The sequence below is a fragment of the Ciona intestinalis genome, unplaced genomic scaffold (genome assembly GCF_000224145.3).
Source record: "Ciona intestinalis unplaced genomic scaffold, KH HT000098.2, whole genome shotgun sequence".
Lineage (NCBI taxonomy): Eukaryota > Metazoa > Chordata > Ascidiacea > Phlebobranchia > Cionidae > Ciona > Ciona intestinalis.
Genome location: NW_004190420.2, coordinates 582106 through 608462, shown reverse-complemented (window position 1 = coordinate 608462; position 26357 = coordinate 582106). Strand labels below are relative to the sequence as shown.

Below are 26357 nucleotides of genomic sequence, written 5' to 3'. Positions count from 1 at the left end.
CAAGTTTAATGTCCACATTTCAGTTATTGTCATTTCGAGCTGCATACGGTTGACTCTAAAGTTGTTAAACTAAAAAAAACACTGTGCTGTTAAATAAATATTGTTTGTATTGTTACAGATATCACGACATTTACGTCAAAACTCGGATCAGTATTTCGCTGGGAAATCAATTGTATTTTTAAAAGTATATGAACCTACATTTACAGTATACCATATACTTTCTAAATCATGGGATCAATATCTCGAAGGTGGGTTTTGTCGAATTGAATATACAGTATGAAATATGCAAATTTTAGGAATTAAAAAATGTTGGTCATGGAAAACAAGTATATATATATGTATATATATTTATAAGATATACATCCCTAAACAAGTATTATGGAAAATACCCTCTTTAAAAAAACTTAACTTCACTACCCATGTATTTTATGTTAACAACATATGTTCAATATCTAGGTGGTTTCACCCGAATATTAATGGTGGAGATGCAGAAACGTTGCTTCTTGAAAGAGGAATATCTGGGAGTTTTCTTGCTCGACCAAGTAAAAGTAATCCTGGTGACTTCACGCTGTCAGTTAGGTGAATATATATTTAATATACATTAAATATGTAAATGTATAGCCTATTGTATATATTATATATATCCTATATATATGTGTGCATAGTTTCATGTCTTTTTTTGTTTTGCTCATAAAACTTTGATAAACTGCAGAAAAACAAAGTTTGTCCTAGTCTTATCTACATTGTACAAAAACATATACAACTTTTGTTTTGTAGCAACTTTATTGCATGTTATATATTTTAGTAGTGTTTTAATGGTAAAGATTTGAGCAAAACTTCTATCACAGACGAGGGGATGATGTAACCCACATAAAAATACAAAACACTGGTGATTTTTATGATCTTTATGGAGGGGAAAAGTTTGCAACTTTGGCCGAACTGGTTCAGTTTTATACAGAAAAGCACGGCCAACTGAGGGAAATTAACGGAGAAATTATTGAATTAAAATACCCACTTAACTGTGCAGACCCTACCTCTGAGAGGTTAGTTGTAATTTTTACAGTTTTTCCGCTTGTAGTTACCAATGTGGCCATGTGTTTGCAATATGGCATGTATTTAAAAAAAAAAACTTTTAAAAAGTCTATTATCCTATGTTAGTGTTATGCGCAGCCCATTAATAAAAGCCGTTTAGCTTTACAATATGGTGTAAATTTAATTAAACAGTACATGGTAGTGGCTGGTGGTTTTACCTTCATATTGCAACTTTAAATATTTACATGGTGCATTTAGTGCCATTCACATACTTTAAAGTTCAATTTAATCATGTCATATTTAATTGTTTGTATTGCTTATGCATAATGTATGTGTACAAATGGCAAGGAGAATTTAATTAAAATAGGCAATACCAAACTCATATTCCTTTAAATACATTTTCTGTCAAATAGCAACAGAATCCAGACAGAGATTTTGTAAAAATGGTAAATAATTTTTTAAGTAAATATCTACCTCTTTAGTGCTTCTGAACTCCTTAGGCCAATATTTTGTTTTAATTTTATCATATGCTTACAGAAATTGTGTGAACAATTAATTCTAAATAGATTCATTACAAAGTATTGTAATATGCAGATGGTTCCATGGCCACACCACAGGCAGACAAGCGGAAATATTGCTAAATGAGAAAGGAAAGAATGGAAGTTTCCTTGTACGTCAGAGTTTAAGCAAACCCGGAGATTTTGTTTTATCTGTTCGTTGTGATGATAAGATCATACACATTATGATCAGCCGCAGTGTAAGTTAATTATTACTTTCCTTCTCTCTGATTCAATATACACTTGTGACTTGTATTGTTTGATGTGTCATCTGGGTTTAAGCACCACGATGTCATATGTTATGAGCATTAGTAATACGTAGAATTATATGAGCTGGCATTTATTGCTGTAATAACGGTGAAGCATATAAAATCATATTAATATGCCAACCTTACAGGACAATGGTAAATATGACATAGGAGGTGGTCAGAAGTTTGATTCATTATCAGAGTTAATTGATCATCATAAACACAATGCTATGGTGGAGCAAACGGGAAGTGTTGTTTACCTCAAGCAGCCGTATAATGCAACACGTATTAATGTCGCCATGATAGACCAGAGGGTAAAAGAGCTCCACCAGTCTGATACAAGCAAAGCGGGATTTTGGGAAGAATTTGAGGTCGGTCATCATGCCTTAATTATTTCAAAGTGTTTTTTCACCATTTTTTACACGATTTTTCATTTTTTAAACGTTTTAAAGTTCTGCAAGCAAATTTTAAGCAGATCTTAAATTCAGTAATAAAAACACTAGCACCAACATTTTTGCTATAAATTTATTTATAAACATGTCATAGTATGATTTCATAATTCATTTACTCCCACACTTTTCCGCAATTGTTACATACTTTGTATTACGTATGTTACCGTATATCATTTTACTATACAGACACTACAGCAACAAGGCTGCAAACACCTCTTCAGTCGGAAAGAAGGCTTGAAACTTGAAAACAAGACAAAAAATCGCTACAAAAACATCCTACCATGTAATATACAAATATATAGGTTTTCTAACACAGCAACCCATCATCTTAACCACATTTTTCCCCTTTCAGTTGACCACACACGTGTTGTTTTGAAAGATGTCGACCCAGCGGTTGCGGGATCAGATTACATCAATGCAAATTATATTAAAGTATGAACTCCCTGGTTGATCTTTGCTTCTGTGTCTCTGTGTGGGAAACTTTAACCTTGACTGTCACTTCCTGTTATAAAGCATTCAATTCATTCCCCAACGGTTTAGCTCCTAATGTGTATGAATTGGCGGATAGGCAAAGGGCACGGACATTGATTTTTCTACATAATGACTGCTTTGCCAGTACAAATCTATTATTTTGTTCACAATTACTTTCATTGGAAAACAAACTTTGGAAGGCAAAAACTATTTTTCAAATATTTGCAACAATAAATTACATGCATTTAAAAAAAAATTAGAATATTGAAAATGGTAATCCTAAGTTTTTCAAACACAATTTTGCAGTGTGTATACTGCAAGGTTTCATTCATACAGTACCTGTTGTAGAAAACAATTTTGTTCCACTGTTGTAGCCGGATGCTGAGGAAGGAGGAGCGATGATGAAGAGTAAGACCTACATCTCTACACAGGGATGTTTATCTAACACTATCAGTGACTTCTGGAAGATGGTGTATCAGGAAGACTCTCGCATCATCGTCATGACAACAAAGGAGGTTGAACGAGGCAGGGTAATGTCTTTATTTTTTCTTTTTTTAAATTTTTTGTTTCGATATTTATTTTTTTTCTTTATATGGGTATGGAGGTCCTACACCTACATCACATTATTAGGTGGGAACCTGGGAAAGTGGGATGTATGCAAAAGTTGGTTCATTACATCATCAATAATTATAGTTGTCTGAAACTATATTTTTGTTCATGAATTACTGTTTTGAACACTGTGTTGATGTTAATAACCAATTTTTCTTTTTTTTAGTTTCTATTCAACTCTTTCAATTAGGAAATATTGTTTAATAATTGCTGTAAAGTGTTATTATAAAATCATAGGTCTCATATTTGTCCTGATTCAGGGAAGGCAGTGTTAGTTTAATGTAAATACTTAATGTACCACAAAAATCCAGGGTTATTGTCTTTTCCACTCTGTCACCCCGCCACCCCGGTTTGTGTAGTGACTAGATCAATTAAATTCCATCTAATATCTTTATTAATACCAAGCTTTTCACTGTAGGTTGAGCAAGTTTTTGTTTAATAACATACTTACATACTGCTCTGTCAGTTTTGTGTGGTTAACCAAATCCTCTGTATTCCCAACAGAATAAATGTGTTCGATACTGGCCCGCAGAGGGAGAAGTTAAGCAGTTGGACGGTTATTCAGTGAAAGGTTTAAAGGAAACAGATTACCGGGATTACACCTTAAGAGAATTCAATTTAACCAAAACAGCAGAGGTGAGATAACTTTTAAACTGCATTTTGAAATTTAATGCCTGGTGTATATATATTAAATTGCTATAATCAGTTGTAAAATTTGCATGGTTTGTACCTTTAACCATAAAATGTATATGAAGTTGCCTATATATTTGTGTTTTCAATTATTCAGAAAATTTTTAAACTCTGTAAAAAATCAGTTAAAAATAGCAAGATTAGATATAACAAATCTTACAAAATTTTAATTTAAACATTTCTAATTTTGTGTACATATTAGTTAAAATATTTAGCATGAGAAAATCTATCAAGCTGATCTATAACTACATTATTCCAAATAAAAATTCCAAATAAATAACATTTATCATCAACTTGCAGCCCACCAGTGAAAGGGTGGTTTATCATTACCACTTTAAAGTATGGCCTGACCACGGAGTACCAAGTGATCCAGGTGGTGTTCTTAACTTTCTACATGATATCAATGAACGTTATGTAAGTCAAATTTTCTTACCAGAACCAATGAATGCTTGTTCAAAGCTCACTAAGGGAATATAAGTGTTTTACCCCAGTGGCAGAATTTCAATAAAAGTTTCATTTTTTGCCAATATAGAAATCATTAAAACACGAATTTCATAATATAATTTGATTTTGTCCCACCCCCCTTTGATCAATAGAATTTAAAAGTTGCCCTTATTTAAAGAAGCTATTTATTTAGTTAAACCTAGAAAGTTAAACATTTAAAACTCTTTCAACACTTTCCGTTTTCTACAAACAAACAGACTTTGTTTTTATTTTTACACCCAAAATTTTCAACACAGAAACTTAGAACTTGTTAGATGTTCGTTTTCTTTTACAGAAAAGTAGGAACTCTGGTCCAGTCATCGTGCACTGTAGTGCTGGTATTGGTAGATCAGGGACTTTCATTGTTATTGATATTATATTAGATGTCATTGGGCAGCAAGGTAATATTTATAACCTCTTGTAAATTCACAAATGTTGGTTGTAAAATATACCACACCTACCTATTCCAGTGGCATGTGTTGTGTAACATTGTTAAGTTAATTCCATTAATTAAAGTCCAGATAATTCCAGTGTCTTATGTGCATAAAATATAAGCAGTCTATCCATTCTGTTAAATGTACACTTCTTTTGGGAATAAATCTCTTGTGTTCAATTTCCAAACCCGATTTCTACAGGGCTTGACTGTGAGATTGACATTCAAAGAACAATTCAAATGGTGAGAAGTCAGAGATCAGGTATGGTACAAACAGAAGCGCAATATCAGTTTGTCTACCTGGCAGTAAAGCAACACATTGAAACACTCACCAAGCGTGTGGAAGCTTCACAGGTACTTTTGTTTTTGCTTCTTAAATTAAGATGTAAATTGGGCCAATATGGTAAGTTTTTTATAACTTGTCCTTACCTCGCAGGGCAAAGACAGTTGTGTAATATGTAGCGTTATAGTAGAGTGATTATTTGGTTTTACTTGATCACTTTTCTTTTGTAAGGCTGACAAGTTGGTGAGAGCATAGGGAAGCACTCTATCTCAAGTTAAATGTATATTGAAATATTCCTCAGATGAACAAAGGGAGAGAGTATATCAACACAAGACAAACTGCTGAAGCTGTGAATGCTGATATAACAAGTTTTCCAAAGGTATTGGTGTTTTTTTAGTTCGTTGTGAGTCTTGTGACCCTGTGCCACTGAGCTTGCTATAACAAATTTATAACAGAATACATACCTTACTGAAGTCACAAGAACTTGCCAAAAACTTATTATTGACCACACAATGTCTACCTAAACATTAAATTCTTATCCACTACATATAACAAGACTAACTACAACACATTTCATGGTTGAATAATTGTATTAGTCATCAACCGCCAGAGGTGTAACTACGTTTGTCTTAGTCATACCACCAAAGAATTAGTGACCGAATTTGAACTCCTGATCTTTATTCATTCAGGTCCGCTCCCCCTTCAGCTCCCTCCCTCCATCACCGGGGATCCATCTTCACCAACTTCCTCCAACTCCATCATCAGCTGGACCAAGAACATCATCAATGTATGATCCACTTTATTCCACCTATTGCTAATTTTCCCTCTATACACAATATGAACCTGTAATATACATTTACTGCAGAAAGAATATTTTTTTTTATAACAAAGTGCCATTTTTTTCAAACTTTATTTGTATACTCACAGGAGCAGCCAGCCGGGCACTCCATCCCCTCACAGTGGCCATCGAGCTATTTACGAGAATACGAACAACGTATACGCAAACAGTACGAGGCCAGCACCCCACACACCACAGATGGTACAACGCAGATGACCACACCACACTCATACCACTGACCAGGTTGAAACCCCAGCAGGCGCTGTTTAAACGCTCTCCACCTTGCTTTTACCCACCCCCGCTAACCTTACACGAAGCTGCTATCACAAGTTTCCATTGCAACGCGCAGGTACTTCCATGATATTTGCTTACGTCATCGGAGTTTTTAGCTCGTATTCCCAAAAGTGACCAACACTGAAAATCTCTGTATTATTCTCTAACTTGTTTTATAACCTAACCACTATTTTGCTATCCTAACCCACTAACCCTCCTTGGTACACCGCTGTTACCCAAGTTTCCTCTCCGTTATTTTTATTACGTCCAACGTAGAACGTTTAAAAGGGCGACAAACGAAAAGTGCGGGACCACAATCATTTCTTTGAACATTGTGAGCGGTGTCGCTTTAATCTGCTTCTTACCGCTATAAACCAGCCTTAACCAGTTTCTAGACAACCATGCAAGCTAATAAAGCTATTCCCACAAAACTTGCTTGGCTAACATTAGTTAGTGTCTACATACCAAGTTCCTTTGCTTTAGGTCTGAATGTTTAATTGCAACGGGCACACGTTATTTTTTGCAACAATACAATTTATGTGTTACTAATGGCTTATAACTGATTAGTCAAATTGCTGAGCGAGCTAACGTCATTCAGGTTGAATATAGCAACTCCTGTAGTGTTCAAAAACCCGTTGAGAATTAGCACACAGATAAAATTGAGCACCAACCCAGTAGAAATCTGAAAAAAGTTAAATTTGCTTTTGTTTTAGAAACATTCATCCAGTGTTCTGGCCTATATGTTGGGGTAACGGCTCAACTCTAACTTAAATTTTAAGTTTATGTCGTGCCTTGTTATACGCCCCCCCCCCATATGGGATGAAAAAGCTTATATGGGCTTCTAAACAATTACTATTACACACACATTGTGGCCAACTTTATGCAGGAAAAATACATTTCAACGTATTATGTTCCACTCACACAGAGCTTACCAGATCTTTTACTTTAAGGCCGCCATATGAGAAGGCGATTGCATTCGGAGGTGTAGCTACAGGCAGTGAGAAGGCAAATGAGCAGGATATGGTGGCAGGGATAGCAATGTATAGAGGATGTATACCAGAGTGGGAGGCCAGACGACACAAAATTGGAAGAAATATGCTTGCAGTGCTTACATTGCTTGTAAATTCTACACAAGGAACGTTTAGTTAATACAGCATCTGTAACAGTCTCAAGTTTACCTGTTAGCAAAGACAATATTATTGATATGATTAACGCAAACCCAGCAGGAGATATGTCACCCAATCCAGATATAGCGTCGCCCACCGAGTCCGACAACCCAGAGTCCTATTTACAGTGTTCAGTTACACACGAGTGTCTAGTTAACATTAATAACACAAGTCACCTCGCATGCTCTCGCGAGCGCGAATCCTGCACCGAGAAGAAAGAAGACGTCCCAGGCAAAGTTTTTCTCGAGTGTTTTCCATCCCAAGAGCGGAGGAGAGGCAACCGGAAGCCCACTTGGGTCCTCCGACTTTCGGAAAGGATTTTTGGACGGGAAGACGAATAGACTGAAGCAAATCAACATCGCTGATGTGGAGTCCTTTATCAAACTAGGACGTCATAAAGGTAAGTCTCTTTTTAGTTAATTATAAAATTTGCATATGAGTTGTTGCCGCCAAGTTACACAAATGTTGTGCACTTGTACAAAACACCGAATCGAAACCTATGGATGTTTCGTCAGTATGCTGGCAAGACGTCGATCCTTTAAAATCCTATAACGATCTCTTTTACACTTATAATTACATGAATTTTAGTTATCCACAATGGATGTAACTACATTCAAAAGCCAGGTATAATGTTAACAACACGGTGAATCGTGCAATCGGTGCGTTACAATTAGGATTTTTAAGACCTGGCTTTTTGGGAACGTTAATTCCGGCATGACAAAGCAATAACATTTAAATTTAATGCATTATATAGGATAAAAGTCTCACAACTACCGAAACATCATTTCGGTTAACTTCAAATATTAACAGAAAACTGGGGTTCTGGCTAAAATGCAGGCATGGTTACGCGTTTTTCACTCACCCCTGTGGGAATAAATCTTTCCAACCGCTGATAAACTTCGGATCTCTTGTTAACCATAGTATGGCCAGTATCACGAAGTGAGCGAATACAGCCATCTCACCAAACCTAACAATATCAACGTTTAAATCCAAGTATTTTAGATAAAACTAAGCAGTGGTGCTGTAAAGCTGTATATACTTACGATATAGGACCTAGTTGTCTGTAAGAGTTGAAAATGTAAGCTTTCACTCGGTTGTCTTTTTGTTTATCACCCTTTTGCCAAAGCTGTCTGCAATGTCGAAGCATGATAAAGTTATATACCCGGTAATAATCGTACCAAAACAAGACTCTAATACATGCCCTCTAATATACAATATGTGTCTATGTAGTATATTTAAAAAAAGACAATCCTGTCATAATATCTAAAGTTTCTTAACCGCGCGAGAATATTAAGTGGCAATCATTCAATTGTTTCTTAATTCTAATACCTATAAAACAATAACTGACCTGATACCAATGAACCGAAACTGCAGCCATATCCATGTAAAGAAAAGACAAGTAACCGAAATAGGTAAGCTGAATCCCATCCACGATACGAAGTCGACTTGTTCAGCAGCGCCTTCCCCGAATCTACGCGACATGACATAAATTTACTTTGTTTCTCCCGCAACTAAGGTTTTAAAGTAGGGAGAGCGAAAATGGGATAAATAGTTCTTTGGGGTAAGATGGGACATATGCAGCATGATATACAATTATCCTGATCGTGTTTTATCCAATTAACATCAGTCTATTGGAGTTGTTAAGATACGATTTTATAATTCTTTAATTTTTTACTATACCGAATGAAACGGAAAGTAAAATAAAAGGGTGTCCCATCTTCCCCACTCTACTGTATGGGTAAACCGTCAGTTGTTTATGACAATCAGAAATAATTATACAAAAGTTGTTGGGTAAAAGTTGCATAAGAGTTTAACTCTTATTTGGCTTGTACCGTTACTTTTAAAGTCAACCACTTATATACTGATGTATATTGCATATACAACTTACACTGATATAAGAGCACCAGGTAATAACAGATTAGCAGGTGTTCCGATCAAAGTTGCAAATCCACCAATATTTGCTGAGTAAGCTATACAAAGCAGCATCGCTTTTCGCAAGTTCTTGTCTCCGCTCTTTTTACGCTTATCGTCGTTCAATGTCCTCACGGTGCTTGGGATGTTTGTTACGTTGACAGTGACACCATCTGAGAGGATTTCTGCAAGAGTTTACAGTGTGGTTAACATTAACACGCAAATGTGCGGCGCCGTGACACATTGGCTAATTAAAGCGCTCGCCTCCCCACCAAGCAGGTTGGAGGCTCGACGATGCATTGCGAGTTTTTGGGGTGAAAACGTAGCGGCAATTGTTCTATCCTCTTGGTCCATTACGGGTTGTCTTAATTGTCAGCCAAATAAAAAACATAGTTCCCCAATTAACTACACCCTTAGATCTACACATGTGGAGACTAAATTACGCATAGCTTCCGCCGTATAACAACTGCTGTTGCCCCGCTATGCGGAGATTGGAAGATAAACAAGTTACATTCGTTTCATTTATTTGATTATACCCGATACGCTTACCTTCGTTTGTTCTATTACTTGGTAATGCTTCTCCACTATTTCTATCTCTGTCATCTTTAACTGGATTAATATTAAATATCACGAAACCAACGACAGTGAAATATATTTACATACCTTTCAAACTTGCCTCCTCGTCCGACGTGGATTTCTGGATAAATAAAACGAAACAGATAAAATCAACATTGAACTACAACAATAGCATACATATTAATAAGCGCAGCAGTAGGACCACCGAATGGAATGTATAAGATGTCGCAAAACACAGTCCAAAGATGGTCAACCTTACCTCCGCCTGTTTAAGGTCACTCATCTGGTCGTACACAGCACTAGCTATCGGCACCATCATTGCAGTGGTGGCGGTGTTGCTTATCCACATCGACAACATGGCGGTAACCACCATCAAACCTAATAGAATCCTGTAATGTCTAAACGTTTAAGTCGGTAAGGACAGTCCACAGAAGTGAACACTTCAACTTGGCACTATATACAGTGGCAGCTAGTGCACATAACGAAAAAAGACGCATAGAAAAGTATGAACTTAAAAAAATTGTTGCTCTTTTAATATTTAAACATAACTGTAAAAGTATCTATATTGAACCTATTGCATTACATAATTTTTGGATGAACCAAACAATAGGAGTGCTTACTTTACTTACAAATACTGGTGACAATTTCAATGATAATTAAAACTACATACCAACACGGACGGGAACCGATAAGCATCAAAACTTTGAGAGCAATCCTTCGATGAAGATTCCACTCCTGGATGGCAACCGCCATTATCAAACCACCCACAAAGAGAAAGTTAATTTGCCTCGTGTACATCATTGAAATCTGGTTTAAAATATTTTAAGTATTGAAAAACCCTCTGTTTTGTTTGGGTTACAGGTTTTTACTGCATGGGTTCAATGTTTTTTACTGCAGGCCTAAGACTAAACAAAAATCGCTACATATTTGCCATTAAAACACCTATACAAATGGATGAGTGATTAATATAAATAATCAACCAACACTTTCTCATCAAAAAATCACTCAGGGTCGCTCTGCACGTGTCTTTGTAACATCTTTACTGTACGAATAAACGAATAAGTCACAGGTTGAACTGCATATACCATTGTGCACTTCAAACAGCAACTCTGGGTGTTGTGGTGATGAGCCGCTATACAGTCAACCCAAGGTACTCTGACACGCCTCGTTGTAAGACCGCAGCCAAAAAAAGTGTGTTGAATATATACTTGATGTCGCGCATTCTTACGTTATCTGCACTTATTATGCCAAGCATGGGGAACAGTATGATCGGTAGAAGCGATGTGACCGCAAGGGGGCAGGCTTCAGTCGTCCAATAAACTGCCATGATGCAAAGACTAAATGCACAACTTGCAACCTGCAATTGTAATTTCTGTACAAACCAAAATTAAGTTACCATTTTAGCTTCTATGTTGGAATTTTTATTGAAGTACTTTGACGCAGCATAGGCTACACTTTAACATTTCGTATTTAAAAGTTACGCTACAGCAGTTGCTTCCCATACAGAGGATTTTCAAACAAAGCACATCTTTCACGGCAAATCATGTGGCATGCGCCTCTGATTTTATGCCAGAAATGTTGATTCATTAACAATTACCTCGGATTTGCCAACCAACGGTAGAAGCAGCAGTGGCGTGATTACAATAATCAGACTATTTCTGTAGATCCACGCGATTGACAGAATCTTTCGGAAGTTCATATTGATTGAACTAATATCAAAGCTACTTCTATGCTGATGTCGAAATTATATAACTGTAGTTACTTGATTATATTCTTAGCTTTATGCAAGCTTAACTGGTTTATTACTTAATCACAAACTGTTAATTTTACAACTGCAGTTTCTGCTGCCGTGTTTTTGGTTGAGTGATTGCTGCAGGAACATTTTAACTACAAAAAGTCACTTCATACACGGTTACAGATGAGTTGGCCTGGTACGAACTTTCCTAAAACCTTCGCTGTAATGGAATTTAGGTGCTCTTGTTTCAACAGGTTTGTTTTGGCCATTATGTTGTTGGACAAGCGGCCATATTTTATCGAAAGCAAGGTGCTTCCGAATCCCATATACCGGATGCTGCTATCGTTTGTTTTTAGAGGCCTTCATTAACAGTGCGCGGGGGATTATAATATCAATTATTGTAATATGACTAGGTTATAGGAAGGGGCTGTCAAAGATGTAGAATGATGACCGTGCATTCAACGCGCTATATAAGTACACCTGTTTGTATTGCCGCATGCGCCCAGCAGATATCGGGCAACATACCACAAGAAATAGTTTTGGAACAACTTCTAAACGAGAACAAATCCCCCATGGCGATATAGCACCATTGTTTTGCGACTTATTGTGAGGCTTTATCAGCACTAATAATGGCATTGTAAGACATTGTGTTGCCCTTTACCCTCAAAGTGCTTTCTGCTTACTTTGCACTTTTCCCAACATTGTGTAGCTGTAAACCTAACAATTGGTGTGAATATTAAACTTTTGTACTCCGTGCTGGCAATGCATTTCTCTTTTGTCACTCGGAGCGCTTGCCGGTTTGCGCTTTGTTTCTTCTATTCTCTCGTTGAGCATACAGATCATGCGCTCTGTCACGGGGCTGGCAAGAAGAGATTGTAAAGCAAACGTTCGTTGGTTGCTATAGTATAAATAACAGCGTGGGCGCGCCCCTTTCAACGATAGTTTGTCGGCGCTGTGAGTGGTTACTAAGTTTCAATATAATGGATCTGCTTTGGAGGTTTACTGATTATTTTATGGACTTTAACAAGGTCCGACATTTTCAAGAACTATGTGGACTACAAGAGGCAAAACTTAATTTAGACAGTACATCAAATGGCACAATAAACGAGGAACAAGATGGAACAGAATCGTTGTACTCCAGCGCCAGCAAAAACCACCCAAAGTCAGATTTAAAGCAAAGATTGCATAAACCAGCATCCTGCTGTGACGTAGATCAGTTGAATGACGACTGTAGTCAACCACAAACAGAGCCGAGTGCAACCATACCATACGTTGTAACCAACTGGCTGTTGTACCATATGTTCCGGTTCGGTTCAACGCTGGGACACGAAATATTTTATATCACATGTATTCCATGCATATTCTGGAACATGGATCCTTTTATTGGAAGAAAAATGATCACTGTTTGGGTGGTAACCATGTAAGTATAACCTACATTGTGTACATGTCATATTCCTGTTTTTCAACATGCTTTGACACATGGCCAAAATATTTTAAAATTACAGTAATTTTTATATAACTATTCGAATAAAATGGAACATAGAAAATATTTACTATTTAGCTTTATGGTTTGTGTATTTTGTTTATGGGCTAAGCCAAAGGTCTCGAACCTAAAACGTGTTGAAAATGATGACTTTTAAAGTTTTATTTTATAATTATCCAGGTACATAGGACAGGCATTGAAGGATATTATAAAATGGCCGCGACCAACTTGGCCACCTGTGTTCAAACTTGAAACAAGGGTAGCAGCAGAATATGGAATACCATCAACCCATGCGATTGCTGGAACTGCTTTACCATTCTCAATGCTAATGGCAATGAATGGGAGATATGTGGTAAGATACTGCTTTGCTTGGTTTTGTAAAATTGTTTTTACTTACTATTTGTGTAGAATGGGCAAGACACCCAACATTAATTGATTTATGCCTGCGGTCACTAATGGTTGGTCCAAGTTGTAAAATCAATCACCCAAAAAGTTGCATACTTGTTGACTTGCATGGGATGCATGAAATGAAACCGCTTTTATTATAACTTTTTAAAGTAAAAAGGTGACATTTATTCAAACAGTACTTTCCAACAGTACCGTACTAACCTCAAAAGTACGCCTAACCATTTAACTTACGCATAAGAATCGATAGGTTTCTTAAATTAAGTATTGTAGATAAAAGTAATGAGTTATACATGTGTGTTAACATTGCTAATTATACATTTTATATTGCAGTTCAATTGGGAGCTAGGAGTTCTTCTTGCATGTATGTGGTGTGCATTGGTGGGCTTCAGCAGAATTTATGTTGGAATGCATTCCTATTTGGTAAGCATATTGTAAACATGACATATAAATCTAAAACAGCCATTGTGGTATATCCTTGCTTCACCATTTTAGTCATGAATTGGCATAAATTTGCTTGTATGCTGGCGCTGCTGTATTAGTTGTAAAGTTGGAATATTAAAATTCATTTTTTCATTTCTGACTAGTTATAGTGATATATAATAATGATTTTATGCCTGTACCAATTCCTTTTATTTTAGGATGTTATGGCTGGGATTACCCTTACTGCTGCTTATCTTATCCTTGGTTGGCCATTCATGGAATTGGTTGATGAATATACACTCACAAGTAAATTTGCCCCATGGATCATCATAACATCGCACTTCCTACTTGGTGAGTCATTTTGTAAACATCAATCTTCATGTATGTTAGGTTTACTTTGCAATTGTACATATAATTCAGAAGCTAAATCATGCATTTAGTTAACCTATGATCCTGGTGCTACACTGTGCATGGCAAGTCAAATATATTTGCTTCATTCTGCTACTTAATGTTGTGGTTATTTGTTTGCATATTTGGAGTTACATTTAATGATTAACCAATGATCTTCTGTTTTACTTAGGTCTTGTTTCATTTTAAAAACCATATCTTTTAAATCTTGAGTATACTTAATGTATTCAATTTTAAAGGTGTAATCTACCCAAACACTGATCGCTACAGTACAACCAGAGGTGACACGATTATCATACTTGGTGTAGGGGCAGGTTGTCATTGTTCTTCATGGTTGCACCATCAATATGGCTTTCTTTTGTGAGTAAAACTTCTGAGTATTGTCTGGAGTGGCAGAGTTGTTGTCTGATTTGGCTTGCATTATTTATTATGTTACTTCGTTTCATAGAACTTATGTGCTTTGTTTTATTGTGCGTAGGACCAGTGACGTAGTTTTATTTCATCACTTCCTGGCCTTGTGTGTTAACAGCTGTTAAACATGTGACTTAAATTATACAGACAACTTAGCGGGTCGAGATTGTGTGTTTGGCAATTACTCCAACCCAGCGGTCACTAATGATTGGATTGTCCAAATTATCAGCTTCGCACATAAAAAAATCTCAAACAATTATTACCCACAAAGTAACATACTTGATAACTCGTAAGCTGGCACGGGGTGTATAAAACAGAACAGCCGTGTTAAAAGTCTGTCGTTTTCTGCCCACGCGAGGATAAACCAAGTTACATTCATTCATTTAAGAAAGTACTTTATTTCAATTTATACATTCATCTTTACTTAGTGAGCCGAGAGGTAGTTTGCCCTACGATATCAACCTACCTACATTCCAAGAAATATACATCGGCTTTGCTCGTGCAATGATCGGCTGCGTCATCACGATCCTATCACGATTTATGTTCAAGTACCTATCTCTGTTCGTGGTTTGTCACGCCGTTGGTGTATCGAAAAACGATCCCAACGCCCGTCAACGAAAAGACGTTGAGGTTGCATACAAGTTCATCACATATGCTTGCGTTGCATTCGTCGGGATCGGAATGGTTCCAATCATTCTTGAAGCAATCGGCGTAACCTTTTAGTTTTCACCAATAGTTGTTCACGTCTCCAGTGTTAAACCTATGCATAATGCATGGACAGAAAATCAAACCATCGTACCCTTAAGTTTATTTGCAAGCCAGCTGTTTTCGCACTATAATGCAAAGGTTGAATAGGTGTTGTATTTTTAAATCAGCCGCTCTAATCACTTTTTTACCAATAGCGACCCGTCCGTTTGTTGAGTTTCATTTTCGCTCTTTCTCCAAGCTAGAAAACCTTTTAATTGTACATTCTGTGACCCAATGCCTTAAAGATTTATTTTGTATACCGTATATATATATACCTTCTTACTAACATTGTGTTCTAACGCCATGATATGCACTAAGTCCTTTATCTCAAAACACTGGTACCGAACGAAGCAGAACCATGCATGCTTATCTGCGTGTTTTAAACGTCCACTGAATGTCGCACCACGACAGCTTAGTTTGCTTGGAATAAATGCCAACCAACCGGGAAGTGATTCAAGATAAAATAATTAGGAGTGACTCCGTGTACGGTGCAAGTGAACACAACAAAGCTGTGAGATCATCGTCCATATATGAATCACTGTACATAGAACAGGTAGACTAGCTTCTGCACTAAATTACTGTTTCTTGTAATGGAAGGATCCTCGTCTACACTGTGAGCCTTTAGTGGTAAGTCGGTAATTTTCAACCATGAACTACGTTTATTCTGCATATATATATATTTGACTAATATTGATAAACAGTGATGTTATCATGTTAGATCGTGCTGGCAGTCATTGTATCCTCGTATAGTCAGTTTCTGTGTGACGTTTATTGTTGCGACCGCACTGCCCCGTTGCTTGTGTTTTGTGCACTGCATTGTTTCTGGTTACTTTAAGTATAGACTGCTGAATCCTCCCCCGAGTGCCTTTAGTACGTAAGGGAAGTTTAAATTTGCGTTACATTGTATAGAATGGGACACATAATGACAAGATTACTGCAGAAACGAAGAGAAACTGTTCTTATGCTAGGTGAGTTATATATTTACAACCGCCGCTAAAATTCGTACAATGTTAAAATTTACATCCTGCAAATTTTAGGGTTGAAAAACTCTGGTAAGACAACAATACTTTACAAGCTTTTGACCGGGAAAAAGATTTTGTCAGTCCCGACGTTCGGTGAGCTATAATAAGCTACATACCTGTTCATATACATGCCGTACTGCGTGATGATTATTATGTGCGAACCAATCATCATTATAAACCAATAGAAGTAGTGTGTTTTAAATTTAACTAACATTCAAGTCATGCGACGTTGTGTCATTATGTTCATTGTATTCAGTGTATAAAAATATAGTGGGGTACAACGGGGTACGTTTTACTCTCTTTTCTCGTCTCAATTGATGTTAAATAAAACTTACAGAATTATATAACCGTAGTCCCACGACTCTAAAAGAGCGTTGTTAAACCTTAAAAACAAGAAAAGGAAATCTAGTTTTTGGTGCTAACGGTATCCCATCTCACCCCATTGTACTTGTAAATGTACGCCATTATCGACGGTCCAAACAATGTATATTTATTATGTTCTTACAAGTTCCAAACCTGGAATCATATTCCCCAACATTTTTAGTGTTTATCAAATTCATGACATCTATCAGCATTTAAATATTCATCCGCGCAGGTTTTAACATGGAGATCCTACCATTTAACGACATTGAACTTGATGTGATGGACGTTGGGGGCGGAGAGAAAATGGTCCCGTTGTGGAAGCATTATCTAATCACAGCCGCTGCTATCGTATACGTCCTGGACTGTAACGACTGGGGAAGAATGAACGAAAACAAGGAACTGATTGAAGTGAGAAACTTTCTTAAACCATTCTTTAAACGTGGTGGCCAGGTTTTGCACTTTGTTTGTCTATTTCGGTTTCTATGCAGGACATTCTGAGTCGACCCGAAAGAAAGGGAGTTCCGCTGCTCGTGATTGTAAACAAGGCCGAGAATATGACGCGACCTATGACGTCAGGCCATTTTCAGGAAAAACTTGATTTAAACTCAAACACGAGGGGAAGGAAATACAGTGAGTGAGCATGAAACATTTTGAACATAATAAATTTGTAAACCAGTTTATAGTATTACGGGGTAAGATGAGATAACATTAGCACTAAAATCCCTTATTTCCTAGGACGAGAAGAGAAAATTAAAACATAACCCATCTTATTCCAACTTACCGTATTTTGCTTTTTAGAGGTACAATTCGTGTCTGCCGAAACTGGAACTGGTGTAGTTGAAGCGTTTACTTGGCTGTGTGCGGTGCTCGGCTCTGGCCACGCATCTAGGAAAATAAAACGACTTCGTGAAAAGGAAAAAAAGAAAGGAGCGGTGCGTGCCAAGAAAAAGAAACACGAGGAAATTGAGAAAAAGCAAAAAGCGGTTGCATTGACTAAATACACAAGTCGCAAGTCGGTTGATGTTTCTACTAGTTTAGAAGCTGCAAGGAGACGATCTGGCAGCTGTGACTCTATAAACGAGCGACAGTTTTCATTTCCAGACATACGTTCTAATATACAAGATTTCTTTGTGTCCAGAGTGGGTGATGGCGTAGAAAATTTAAATCGGTCACGTGGGCACAGCAAAGTTGAAGTGACGCCACCAAGTGACGGAAGTCATGTGGTGGACACGCTTTCAACGAACCCTCACGACCCGCAGTATGAGAGACGACCTGGTAGCATGCTAAGGATAAACGAGTTAAAAGAGAAGAGAGACATGGCCTTGGCAAAGAAAAATGACGCCGAACAAATACAAACCGAGGGTGGTTGGGATAAAATACGACGATTGTTTATTCGGCCGAATGCCATGAATGAAAGTGACCAGCAGCAAACGGTCTCCAAAATAAATCCTAGTGAACAAAAAGTAGAAGACAGTAACTCGGTTGAGCTGGGTCAAAGCACAGCTTGTACTTCACAAGTGTCTGATAACGAGAGCGAACAGATAAGGCAGGAGGGGTTAAATCAGAAAGTTATACGGCTTCCTTCCCCGGATATAGAGACACGAAAGATGAAAAGAATCATCCGACGTCAAATTAAGAGCACGAGTGGAATGGAATTCGAAAACTCTCCGCGAATAAAAGCTTCTGCAATTAATCGCCAACGAATCTTGATGCGAAACACCGCGAACTATAAAACGGAATCTCCCAGAACGAACTCGCAAGGAAAGCGTTACAAGGTAGTCCGACGTAAAGTTAAAGTTGCTGCCGAGACAACTGTACTACAAACTGCACAACCCATCGAGAAACAAGCGACTCGTTCTCCCAGGTCAATGCGGGGTGGTGTTTGGTCAGTCATTGCCAGCATACGTTTTTCGTTTCCCCTGGGACGTAATACCCAGCGACACCAGGCAGATACAGACATAAGCGTGGGAGATTCAACCTTTCACGTGACGTCATCAAATGACGATTTTCCAGACACAAATCACGTGATGTCAGTGATGGAGGTATGAACGTTACGAGTGTATCCATATCTTATGACAAACAGTCTGACACATTGATATAATTTATGTACCAAAAGAGAAAGTACTGTGGGGTAAGATGGGATGCCACCCAAATCCAATATTTTCTGATTGTGAGGCTCTTTTAATAAACAAGACTCTTTTAACAGTTATATAATTCTCGAAATATTCTTTATTTTTAATACCAAGTGGGACGAGAATAGATAAATACAGTGGGGTGGGGGGAGATGTGACACCTTTTACCTCTATTTTCTCATCTCATTTAGTGGTAAACAAAGAACATTCGAAAAATTATAAAACCATGTTCTCACGACTCCCATAGACCGTTGGTAATTGTTTAAAACGTGATCAGGATATTTAGATATTATGTGCTAAAGGTGTCCCATCTTCCCTCACCCTACTATATAAAATATATCCCATCTTACCCCACCTTACTAAAAGGAATATTAGCACATGTTATGTTTACCTTCGTCGTATAATACTCTACCTTCACTTGCAGTTAAATGATCACACGCCTTCTACGTCAAGTGAGATGACTCCGGAAAGAAACTATTCGACAGAAATCATCACTTCTGCGTGAAAACGATCAAATAATCAGCATTGCCACGAGTTTTGTACTAATCTGTTGTGTGTTCTCACGGTATACGCTTCAAGTCAGTGTAGCTTTGGAAGACTTGTATACAGCACTGTGAAGCGAACGTTATATTACAGCGCATGGTTTTGAAGTTCAGTTCAGTTAATAATAGAAATTACGAATCTTTGGCATTTTTTTTGCGGCTGCTGTTTTGCCGCAAATTACGTGTACCTTGTGTAGCAAATGAAGCATGAACGGTGTGGTACAGCTGCTCGCCAGATGGTAGTTTGTGTACCTTGTAAATATTGCGACTGAAATGATAAATATATATGTGTCATGTGTGACATATATGTGGAGGCATTTTGCAGAACTGCAAAGTAAGAAAATTAGCATGGTGAGTACAAACAGTATTAACTAAATCAGTAACAATACGGTCAAACAGGTTCTTCTTGCACAAGCAAACTACTATATACTTATGCAAATTACTAAACTGTGCGCGTGTGCTGACAGGGACAGGAAATATTAAATCACCGAGTTATTCTGGATGCTTCTAACGTAACTCACTTAACGCGTATAGCTAGCAAGTATTATGTTTGGAATTAAATGACTTGCTGTCAAGAAAAACGTGGATTTCTATTCCACAAGGGATCTAAATCAATTCCGCGAATACCCCAAAAAGTAACATCCTCGCAAACGCCATTAATTACCCATATAACTGTGACTGTACCTTTTACACTGTGGACATAATAAAGAAGCACACAATTATTGAAACTTATTTTCACCTTTGGGCGGTTACAAGCAAGCACGAACGGTTTGTATACATGATGTGTATCAAAAGCTGGCAGATGTGTTGGGTTAAACGCTGTTCATTTTGCAACGAAACTCAAACAAGGAAAGGTAAACAGGTGTGTATATATGGCAGTTTTGGCGATCACACAAAAAGGAGCAGCACAAGTAAACTTAACTTCAGACAAACTACTCTTCGCTTCGTTTACAGTTTACGAGTAGCTGTCTTTTTCTTTGCGAGCGGGCATTTGCTACGGTTTGATCTCCACCATTTAAGAAACGAAATTCTTGGAGTATTTACGAATTGACCGTCTCTTCTGTTCGACGGAACCAGTTAGCTTGTTGCGCCCGCACCGAATGGATATCGCCGGCATAATACGAGTAAAATGTTTCACTTTCGCTAAATTCGTTTTTCCACATTTTGATCCGAAAGTTGTCAAGTTTTCAGCAGCACATTCAGTAGAAAGATGGTCGAACTTTCCATCTTCGTCTTTTATTTGCAAAGAGTTTTTATCGTCCTTCAAGTACTCAGTTCTGCCTCCAGAAATAAGGTCATTGTCGTCTAAACGTACACTTGGATAAGCTCGTCTCTTCGCATGGTTTACAAAGGTTGATTCTGGACTCGAGTTCGAACTGCTGTTTCCGCTACTCGATGTTTTCGAATAGGAATGGTCGCCGTTTACAGCTGGCACGTATTCTATATCACCGATTTCTGAAGCGGCAAACGATCTTTTCTGTGCTCTGACCAATCTTAGTGAGTTTGGGTCGTCAATCTGGTTCCATTTTTCTTCATTATTTCGACATTTTTCTTCGGTGCTTTCGACAACAACTACTTTGTCCTCCACGAAAACCCCGTCGTGATCGCACTGCGGCGAAAAACTGACTTGTACATGGAAGCGATCGCTTATATCGATTGCATCAGTAGGAGATGTACATTTACCCAAGTCACGTGACGCCAAAGACTGTTCAACAGTTGTCGCGACATCCTGGGGTAATTTAGGCAATATTGGTACCAGAGTTTTGCCTGCGTTTAAATTCAAATCCTGTCTTAAAGAAACGATTGGCAGACCTACAGATCCAAGTGCAGAGAGTGCTATTTTCACCGAGTACAAGTCAAGACGCTTCGTGAATGTTTGCTGGGGTGCCATATTTAAATAGTTATTTGCTTGTTCGGCTGTTTGTTGTTGCTCAGCATTGTTCTGTTTCTTTGATCTCACCAGTTTTCTTTTCTGACGACCCCGATTCTCAGTCTTTAGTGGTGTCGTCGTTGTTTTCTAAAATATATGGTCATAAAATAACAAATATTCCATGTTGTTATTTTGCTAGAAAAATGAACTATTTACCGATATTTCGTTGTTTTTAATCAACGTACTGGAAGTTTCCGATTCTCCCTGTGCCAGCTGTTTCTCGTCAACCAGCGTCCATTTCTTTGCGGTTGCACCGTCTCTCTCCTTAATACGCAAATTAGGTCGTTAGAATTGGCAGCAAATACCCAAATGAAAACCACAGTGTTTACCTGTGAAGTCACTGCCCGCAGTTTTAATTTCTGAACGAACTTTTTTGATGGTTTGGCGCTGTCCTCTTCGCTGTTGGGATTTTCATCATTACCTGTTAAAAAAAACAACGGACACGTTTATTGATTTGTGCTTTTACTCCTCCTAGTATTCAGTTTAAGTATTGGGATACCTCCAAGCTTGGCCTTTCTTAGTGCAACTTTGACTTACCGTTTGTCATTTCTGATTTAGATTCATCAAAGAAGGTGGTATCTTTGGAAAGATTTGTCTCCTTTAAATGGGTGACGTTATCTGCACTTTCTTTGCAGAGGTTTGTTTCCTTGAGTTCATTATTACAAAGCGCGTCTTCCACGGAAATTGAAGCTGATGAGAATATAGATTTGGAGTGCAAATCTGATTTTAGCATGTATTGCGGTGCACTGTTCGTTACTGAAAGTAAACGGGTAGGGTTAGGGTTTCATGCGATTTTTTTGGTAAGCGATGCGGAGTTTCAGCGGAAAAAATATTAGTGAAGCTTTTTATTACAAGTAAAGTGAAACAATCGTGTCTGAATATAGAGTTGAGAGACTATATAGTAACTGCTTTACGTGGTTAGAATACGCGATTACCTGTGCAAGCTGGTGTGACAGAAAACATTACGCTTGGAGACAGTTGGTTGCTCGAACGATTGTAGAGTTCGCCACACTTGGAATCTCCCTGGGGCTATTGAAAAGATGGCAAGCGGTTAAAAACAACACATATACTAACATTACAAAACGCAGAAGTATGCGTAATTCGCGAAAAACTCTCGGTAGCCCACAAAGGTAAAATTTATTATTAAACAAAGGGATTCATTACAATAACGGATACTTACCGCGCCCAGCTCTGCTTCCTTGCTTGTTAAATTGGCGACGAGACTTTTTTCGTTCAAAGTCAACCCCTTCTGTAGCTGTACAACAACAAAGTTAGCTGACTACTAAAAAATATCGATGTACCGCACTGGTACATCAATAGTTGTGTGTATTACCTGGGTGATATTTTGTGGACCAGTTTGGGGAGTAAAAACGTCCTTTTGGTGAGAAGTTGGCGCAGATACATTTTGTTCATTTAATTCCTTGTCGTCTTTAGCAGGTTCATCAAATCCAGGAGTCATTGTGAGACTTTCTCTCGGCGAAGTCGGCTTGTCTGAATTCGGGAACATTATATGTTCTTCCGCTAAATACATATATCGTGATATACAACGTTAACCTTACATTGTATATTAATAGCCTTACTTTTTAAATTTGTCAGTGTTTCCGTATCCATGGAAACGTTGTTTTCTAGTGTTGTTCTGCTATTGGAAGACATTACACGAGGCAATGGAGGGGGAACATTGCTGCTATTCGTTGCGGTGGGGCATGTCGTGTGTCTCATCACGCCTAAGAAATGTTGAGGGTTAAACTAAAACAACGTACAAATGATCATATTAGTATGATGTACCTGGGGCGGAGTAGGGTGCAATATGGGGGTGTGTCGGTCCACCTGGAAAAGGCACCGCATGTTTTTGGTTATGATGCGCACGTTCGCAATGTGGTCGATTGGATGACTGACTGCAAGCAACAAACTTGTGAATCGCCGGATTCCGTGAGCCGTACGATGGATCTCGGCTTGCTGATACATTGGTTTGGTGTCTAGCGTCGTACGGCTGACGATTAAGCTCATGCTGAGCCTTGCTAATGCATCGTTTCATAACCTCTTTGTCCAGGTGCTGAGAAGAAACGTTATCGATACTTCTGCAAACTGGCATCTTGAACGTATTTCCCGGCACGCCGTAACGCACCCCTTTACAATTGGAATGCGTTTCGTTAAAGGCAGGTATTGGTAAATTGTTTTGCATTGGCGGGTACTTAGGACCGTACTTGGGTCGCTGATGTTGAATAGCTTTCGTGCTTGCCTCATAGTCTGGTGGCGGCCTGTTGTACACCGGCAAAGTTTCTCTTTTCTGTGTAACGTACATCATTTTTTCTTTAAATTCTGGTCCTGGTGGTGGAAAAGGTACGAATATCTCTTTTACTTTATCTCTTGGTCTTTTCTTCGGTGCGGTGACCACGCGGGACCCCTGACGAAATAGCGGTTGTTCATACGGTTGCATTGCCCCAAAACCTTGTCGATTAGGGATTAATTTTCGATTTCCAATTTCCAGTGTGGGTAGCGGTCTTGGCGTCACATTCCTGAATGCCTTTAAAGGCCTCCCGCCGATGCCGGCGCCATGCGTTTGACGGCCTTTGTCGAACCTCACGTCATGAAACTTCAACGGTATATTCGCGGGTAAAATTTGATTTGTTTGATGGCCTGTGGAGTGCGCAGCATGTAGAGCGACTTTGTTGTGAATAGCACGTGAAGAACTCTGGGAATTTCTTCGGTTTGTGACGAATGAACTATTCACGGAACTTTCCGGTTTACTACCATCACTGCCGCTAGAGCGACGGTTTCGAGCTGCCATACTAAAATCTAACACCCCGTCATCGGTTACCGCGTACTCCATTTTCGGCATTTTGCTTGGGTGTCGAAGATCAAGAGGAGCATCGTTGGAATATATTCCCGTTTTGTTGACAGGTGTTGCACCACTTAGTCCTTGCACCGGTCGGGTTGGTCCAGGTATTGTGGCTCGCCGTGGAACGCCACTTGCCGCCACGGTGTTCATTTTTGAGCTCCAGCATTTATCAAGAAATGAAGTCGCCCCGTTGGAAGTCAGTATCTGGCCCGATGAACGATAGCTTGGCGCCGCATGTTGGTGCCTGTATTTTGCGACTTCATTTAAACTGTTCGTTCGCCTGTTGCGGTGCTTTTGTTCAACTATTGAATAGGGTAAAGCGGATGTCGAATTTTCCTGTTTATATCCACTCGAGTGTGGAGCATTGAAAGAGCTACTTTGTGGGTGTCTAAATGGCTGCTCCGCCGTAATATTGCCAACAGCACTCGGACGATACCTTGTTGGTTGATCAGACTGTAGATTAGGAGGATGTGAATCAATCCGATTTCGAAAGCTCGGTTGATATCTTGTCGCCTTGCCGTGGTCCCTCATAAGTGGCCACGGAACCGGTCTCTGTGTTTGTGGGCCCACAGAAACGACTTGCTGCTGCTGTTGGGTCAACCGCTGTTCAGTACTTGTGCAAACAGAGCTTTGCGACATTTCTTTATTCTGTATACACTGTACTCCTATCATGGCTTGTCTTTCGGTCTGGACGATGTCAGAACTTTTAGCTCCAAGGTTCGTTTCCCGTGAAACGTTTAAACAAACATTTCCCGTCGTTGTTGGCATTGTAGCTGACTTCTCACTATCGATATTGCACAGTGTATTTGATTCTCGCCTGTTTTCCTGGTGGTTAGCAACCCTGAAATCATTAAAAACATATAGTTAAACAACTACTGATTTGAGGAGTTTAAGTCATCTTAAGTGCATTTTGCATTATCTGGCTGCTTATTTTAAGCGGCCAATTACGTAATAAATCCTCGTAATTCAATCACTGGCTGTGAGCTGATAAATGCGAGTGAGCTAAACGCTGTATATTCACGAGCGACTTGTAACAGGTTGGTACAGGCTTATGCCTAAAATTTAAGGTAATCGGAAAAGGTTACACACCTAAGTAGAACACACCAGGACACAACAAATCCTTAAGAAAGATTATCAACGCCACAAACTTTTTACGATCATACAATATTAACTTACTTTTGTTGCTCTTGACGGTGAGAGAGACGCTCCAATATGCTGTTTAATTTAGATCCACTCTTGACACGTTTCGGCTTAGGAAGTGTACACAAGGCCGCCTGTTCTGCTGGCGGATTTTCCTCCGTGTGCTTAATGTTGGTGTCAGTTTCCACCACTGCAGCTTCTGTTGATGGGACAGCGTCTTTTAGATCACTCTCTTTTTCTTCCGTGATTACATGTGCAGGTTCTTCGTTAGTTGCTAGATTTGTTTCTTTGAATACGATTTCTACAACTACGAAATAAAACGAGTGGGTTATTACAAAGTTATTCGATTTTAAATGCATAAACTAAGTTTAGGTGTCACTGAACAACTTTAGCAGCTTACACTAATATAAAGTAGGGTGGGGGGAAGATGACACACCTTTACTAATATACAGTAGGGTGGGGGGAAGATGGCACACCTTTTAACTCTAATTTCTCATTCCATTTAATAGTAAACAAGAAACATTCAAAGATTTATAAAACTATATCTTCACGACTCTTATAGACCATTGTTAATTGTTTAAAACACGATCAGGGTATTTGGATATTATGTGCTAAAGGTGTCCCATCTTCTCCCACCCTACTATACTATTCCAGACAAACACTCATGTTTACAAGTCGTTTCCGCAGCACTATTTCCCCACACTAACACAAACAAAACAGTCAGCATGCTTTACTCGACAAAACTATGAAAGTTT

The 26357-nt window shown here is 38.5% G+C and overlaps 5 protein-coding genes across 8 annotated transcripts; 3 read left to right on the top strand and 2 right to left on the bottom strand.

The window, feature by feature from the left end:
- Positions 1 to 69: 69 nt before the first annotated feature.
- LOC100184658 (tyrosine-protein phosphatase non-receptor type 11) lies at positions 70 to 6925 on the top strand. Its single transcript, XM_002130094.4, has 15 exons — positions 70 to 248; positions 457 to 579; positions 849 to 1043; positions 1627 to 1789; positions 1987 to 2208; positions 2476 to 2572; positions 2642 to 2721; positions 3135 to 3290; positions 3874 to 4005; positions 4360 to 4473; positions 4838 to 4943; positions 5178 to 5329; positions 5560 to 5637; positions 5948 to 6045; positions 6186 to 6925. The coding sequence occupies exons 1-15, from the start codon at positions 229 to 231 to the stop codon at positions 6310 to 6312; spliced, it is 1863 nt and encodes a 620-aa protein (XP_002130130.1). The 5' UTR covers positions 70 to 228; the 3' UTR covers positions 6313 to 6925.
- Positions 6843 to 11848, bottom strand: LOC100175240 (solute carrier family 13 member 2-like). Of its 3 annotated transcripts, none has more exons than XM_009863149.3 (14): positions 11620 to 11848; positions 11251 to 11379; positions 10693 to 10829; positions 10282 to 10411; positions 10110 to 10143; positions 9996 to 10055; positions 9424 to 9631; positions 8884 to 9006; positions 8579 to 8665; positions 8398 to 8502; positions 7712 to 7919; positions 7548 to 7653; positions 7302 to 7495; positions 6843 to 7051 (listed from the first exon to the last, which is right to left on the bottom strand). In XM_009863149.3, the coding sequence occupies exons 1-14, from the start codon at positions 11719 to 11721 to the stop codon at positions 6923 to 6925; spliced, it is 1752 nt and encodes a 583-aa protein (XP_009861451.1). In that variant the 5' UTR covers positions 11722 to 11848; the 3' UTR covers positions 6843 to 6922. The 3 variants fall into 3 exon arrangements, with proteins under 3 accessions (XP_009861451.1, XP_018671214.1, XP_026694388.1); XM_018815669.2 differs by having other exon boundaries at positions 9996 to 10049; XM_026838587.1 differs by lacking the exon at positions 11251 to 11379.
- Positions 11849 to 12471: 623 nt separating this feature from the next.
- LOC100182290 (sphingosine-1-phosphate phosphatase 2) lies at positions 12472 to 16082 on the top strand. The gene is made up of 6 exons (XM_002130226.4): positions 12472 to 13177; positions 13421 to 13592; positions 13979 to 14068; positions 14287 to 14419; positions 14716 to 14836; positions 15316 to 16082. The coding sequence occupies exons 1-6, from the start codon at positions 12738 to 12740 to the stop codon at positions 15608 to 15610; spliced, it is 1251 nt and encodes a 416-aa protein (XP_002130262.1). The 5' UTR covers positions 12472 to 12737; the 3' UTR covers positions 15611 to 16082.
- An 11-nt stretch (positions 16083 to 16093) lies between these two features.
- On the top strand, positions 16094 to 20046 carry LOC100179959 (ADP-ribosylation factor-like protein 13B). Its single transcript, XM_002130329.5, has 7 exons — positions 16094 to 16261; positions 16544 to 16602; positions 16672 to 16749; positions 17252 to 17427; positions 17508 to 17649; positions 17818 to 19061; positions 19576 to 20046. The coding sequence occupies exons 2-7, from the start codon at positions 16545 to 16547 to the stop codon at positions 19654 to 19656; spliced, it is 1779 nt and encodes a 592-aa protein (XP_002130365.1). The 5' UTR covers positions 16094 to 16261; position 16544; the 3' UTR covers positions 19657 to 20046.
- A 366-nt stretch (positions 20047 to 20412) lies between these two features.
- Positions 20413 to 25976, bottom strand: LOC100185427. 2 transcript variants are annotated; one of them, XM_002125061.4, is made up of 10 exons: positions 25639 to 25976; positions 23409 to 25303; positions 23204 to 23347; positions 22957 to 23144; positions 22804 to 22878; positions 22559 to 22652; positions 22161 to 22379; positions 21953 to 22044; positions 21780 to 21887; positions 20413 to 21710 (listed from the first exon to the last, which is right to left on the bottom strand). In XM_002125061.4, exons 1-10 carry the CDS (start codon positions 25959 to 25961, stop codon positions 20709 to 20711), a joined length of 4140 nt encoding a protein of 1379 aa, XP_002125097.3. In that variant the 5' UTR covers positions 25962 to 25976; the 3' UTR covers positions 20413 to 20708. The 2 variants fall into 2 exon arrangements, with proteins under 2 accessions (XP_002125097.3, XP_026694378.1); XM_026838577.1 differs by having other exon boundaries at positions 22957 to 23114.
- Positions 25977 to 26357: the final 381 nt, after the last annotated feature.